The 3,058-nt window shown below is 50.6% G+C and overlaps 1 protein-coding gene across 1 annotated transcript; it reads left to right on the top strand.

Moving 5' to 3' along the window:
* Nucleotides 1-852: 852 nt before the first annotated feature.
* LOC127394143 (olfactory receptor 14A16-like) lies at nucleotides 853-2,365 on the top strand. The gene is made up of 2 exons (XM_051639954.1): nucleotides 853-1,740; nucleotides 2,270-2,365. Exons 1-2 carry the CDS (start codon nucleotides 853-855, stop codon nucleotides 2,363-2,365), a joined length of 984 nt encoding a protein of 327 aa, XP_051495914.1.
* Nucleotides 2,366-3,058: the final 693 nt, after the last annotated feature.

The following is a 3,058-nucleotide window of genomic DNA, read 5'->3' as shown; positions in this document are numbered from 1 at the left end:
ATCAAATGTCATTATTAGGACCCTTGGCCATTTTCTTGTAGACTTTTGTTTTGTTGTTTGTTTTTTTCCAAGCTGTGAGCTTTGCTCTAGGACACAAACCTGTCCTAGAGCAGCTTTGTGTTCTCTGAAAGCCCCATGGAAAAGCACAGAGATGCTATGATAGGGGAAATGCTGATTGGTTGGTGAAATGAGCTACGTGTGTCCTGGGTGAGGAGTGCTGAGACCTTAGGAAAAAGTGAGATCTGTAGATGTCTGAGCTGAATCCCTCTGCCCTCAGCAGTGCCTGGAGGCTTTTCAGGGTAATATGTGAGTGTGGTCAACTGCTACTTCAGAGAGGCACAAGTCTGGGTGGCTGGGAGCAAGTCAAAAGGACAGAGCAGCTCCCCTCACCCTGCACTGAGCCACAAACAGGACTCTGTTCTCCCTGAGCACAGCAGCAGTGCTGAGGGTTTCTCACATCCAGCAACACTGTCCAGGTGTAATGGGGGAAGCTGTAAAACCCCAAAAGTCCCAAACTGCTTCTGCCATCCCAGATCCTCAGCACTGACCAGACATTCTCCATTAGGAGCAGTTTCCTCTGACAAAGCTGGACACCGGCAATGACCCCTGCCCCCACTGTTTCCATGGATCCACCACTGCAGAGCAGGGCTGACCTGTTGGCAGCCAGAAACTGCTGCTCACTTGACCAGCACTGACCAGGGACCCAGAAAGGGCTCCCAAAAAATGAAAAGAGAGGGTGTGTAGAAGGAATAGAGTGTATAGGAAATGGCTTTGATGTTCCTCAATCTAGTCTCATGTCATTTGTCATTCTCTTTCCTTCCTTCGATAGTAATCCATGCCTACAGCAAGAAAATGTCCAACAGCAGCTCCATCACCCAGTTTCTCCTGCTGACATTTGCAGACAGGCGGGAGCTGCAGCTCCTGTACTTCTGGCTCTTCCTGGGCATCTACCTGGCTGCCCTCCTGGGCAACAGCCTCATCATCACCACCATTGCCTCTGACCACCACCTCCACACCCCCATGTACTTCTTCCTCCTCAACCTCTCCCTCCTCGACCTGGGCTGCATCTCCACGACTCTCCCCAAAGCCATGGCCAATTCCCTCTGGGACACCAGGGCCATCTCCTACACAGGATGTGCTGCACAGGTCTTTTTCTTTCTCTTCTTCATTGTAGGGGAGTATTGTCTTCTGACCATCATGTCCTATGACCGCTACGTGGCCATCTGCAGACCCCTGCACTACGGGACCCTCCTGGGCAGCAGAGCTTGTGTCCACATGGCAGCAGCTGCCTGGGCCACTGGGTTTCTCTATGCTCTGCTGCACACAGCCAATACATTTTCACTGCCCCTCTGCCAGGGCAATGCTCTGGACCAGTTCTTCTGTGAAACACCCCCAATCCTCAAGCTGTCCTGCTCACACTCCTACCTCAGGGAAGTTTGGCTTCTTGTGGTTAGTGCCTGTTTAGCATTTGGGTGTTTTGTCTTCATTGTGGTGTCCTATGTGCAGATCTTCAGGGCCGTGCTGAGGATCCCCTCTCAGCAGGGAAGGCACAAAGCCTTTTCCACCTGCCTCCCACACCTGGCCGCGGTCTCCCTGTTTGTCAGCACTGCCATGTTTGCCCACCTGAAGCCCTCCTCCATCTCTTCCCCATCCCTAGATCTCATTTTGGCAATTTCATACTCAGTGGTGCCTCCAGCAGTGAACCCCCTCATCTACAGCCTGAGGAACAAGGAGCTCAAGGTGACCTTTTTGAAACTGACCCAGTGGCCCCTGTTTCACTGACAATAATCTGTCTCACCCCCTCTGCGAGTTTCCCAGGGCTTATCTTGGGCCAGGAGTCTGCACCTTTATTTGTGAGAATCATGCTTTTACATTTTATTTTTTTTCTGGGTTGATTCTGCCTCTCTAGAGGTTTGATTCTGTTGTGTCTAACTCTTGCACAACACTGTTTTAGATATGAACTGTCCAGTAGTGACCCTCCAATAAAAAAAAATAAAAAATCTCCTGGGTACAGTGTCTGGAGCATGGGCTCTTTCTAAAGTGTTTCTTGTAAAAATATGTTTAAGGAATTGGTCCTTTAAGGGGTCTTTTCTCTTTGTTTATTCTCCCTGCATTTGAGGATATGGTCACGGTACCATTGGGCTCTATTGCATCAAACATTTTCCACTCAAGGCTCTCTTCTTGGTGTCCACTGGATGTGGAGATGGTGCATCAGCTCCACACTGCATCCTCTGGCTGCATCATGTATGATGGGACTGATGGCATCTAGTCATCTCTCTGGAAACATCTGTGGAGGCAACAGGAAAGAATGGGCACTTGTCACCTGCCCTTGGATAGAATGAATGAAGACTCAGAAGGGGAATGAGCTCACAGGGCAAGTGCAGGGCAGCCATGGGATCAGGGCCAGCCAGCACGGGCTTAGGAAAGGGCGGTCTCGCTTTACTAAGTTGATCACGTTCTATGACCATGTGACCTACCTATCGGATGAGGGGAAGGCTGTGCATGTTGTCAGCCTAGACTTTGGTGAGGCCTTTGACCCTGTCTCCCACAGCAACTCGTGGAGAAGCAGGGAAATCATGGCAGTGTTCTCTTCAGTGGATAAAAAACTGGCTGGATGGCCAGAGAGTTGTGGTAAATGGAGTTAAATCTAGTTGGGGCCAGTGACCAGTGGTGTCCCTCAGGCTCAGTTTTGGGGCCAGTCTTGTTCAATATCTTTATCAATGATCTGGATGAGGGGATTGAGTGCACTCTCAGTCAGTTTGCAGACAACACCGTATTGGGTGGGAGTGTAGATCTGCTCAAGAGTAGGAAGGCACTGCAGAGGGACCTGGACAAGCTGGGCTGATGGGCCAAAGCCAATTATATGAGGTTCAAAAAGGCCAAGTGCAGGGTGCTGCATTTCGGTCACAAAACCCCACACAACTCTACTGGCCTGGGAAAGCTGCCCAGCAGAAAAGGCCCTGGGGGAGCTGGCTGACAGTTCTGGGCCTCTCACTGTAAGAAGGACATTGAGGGGCTGGAGCAAGTTCAGAGGAGAGCAACCAAGCTGCTGAAGGGT

This window comes from Apus apus, chromosome 24 (assembly GCF_020740795.1).
Source record: "Apus apus isolate bApuApu2 chromosome 24, bApuApu2.pri.cur, whole genome shotgun sequence".
NCBI lineage: Eukaryota > Metazoa > Chordata > Aves > Apodiformes > Apodidae > Apus > Apus apus.
This window is presented reverse-complemented; position numbering and strand designations above follow the sequence as displayed.

Coding starts and splice junctions, on each gene's coding strand:
- LOC127394143 (XM_051639954.1), top strand. CDS start 853: ATGTCCAACAGCAGCTCCATCACCCAGTTTCTCCTGCTGACATTTGCA. Junction 1,741..2,269: donor TGAGGAACAAGGAGCTCAAG/GTGACCTTTTTG, acceptor GATGGCATCTAG/TCATCTCTCTGGAAACATCT.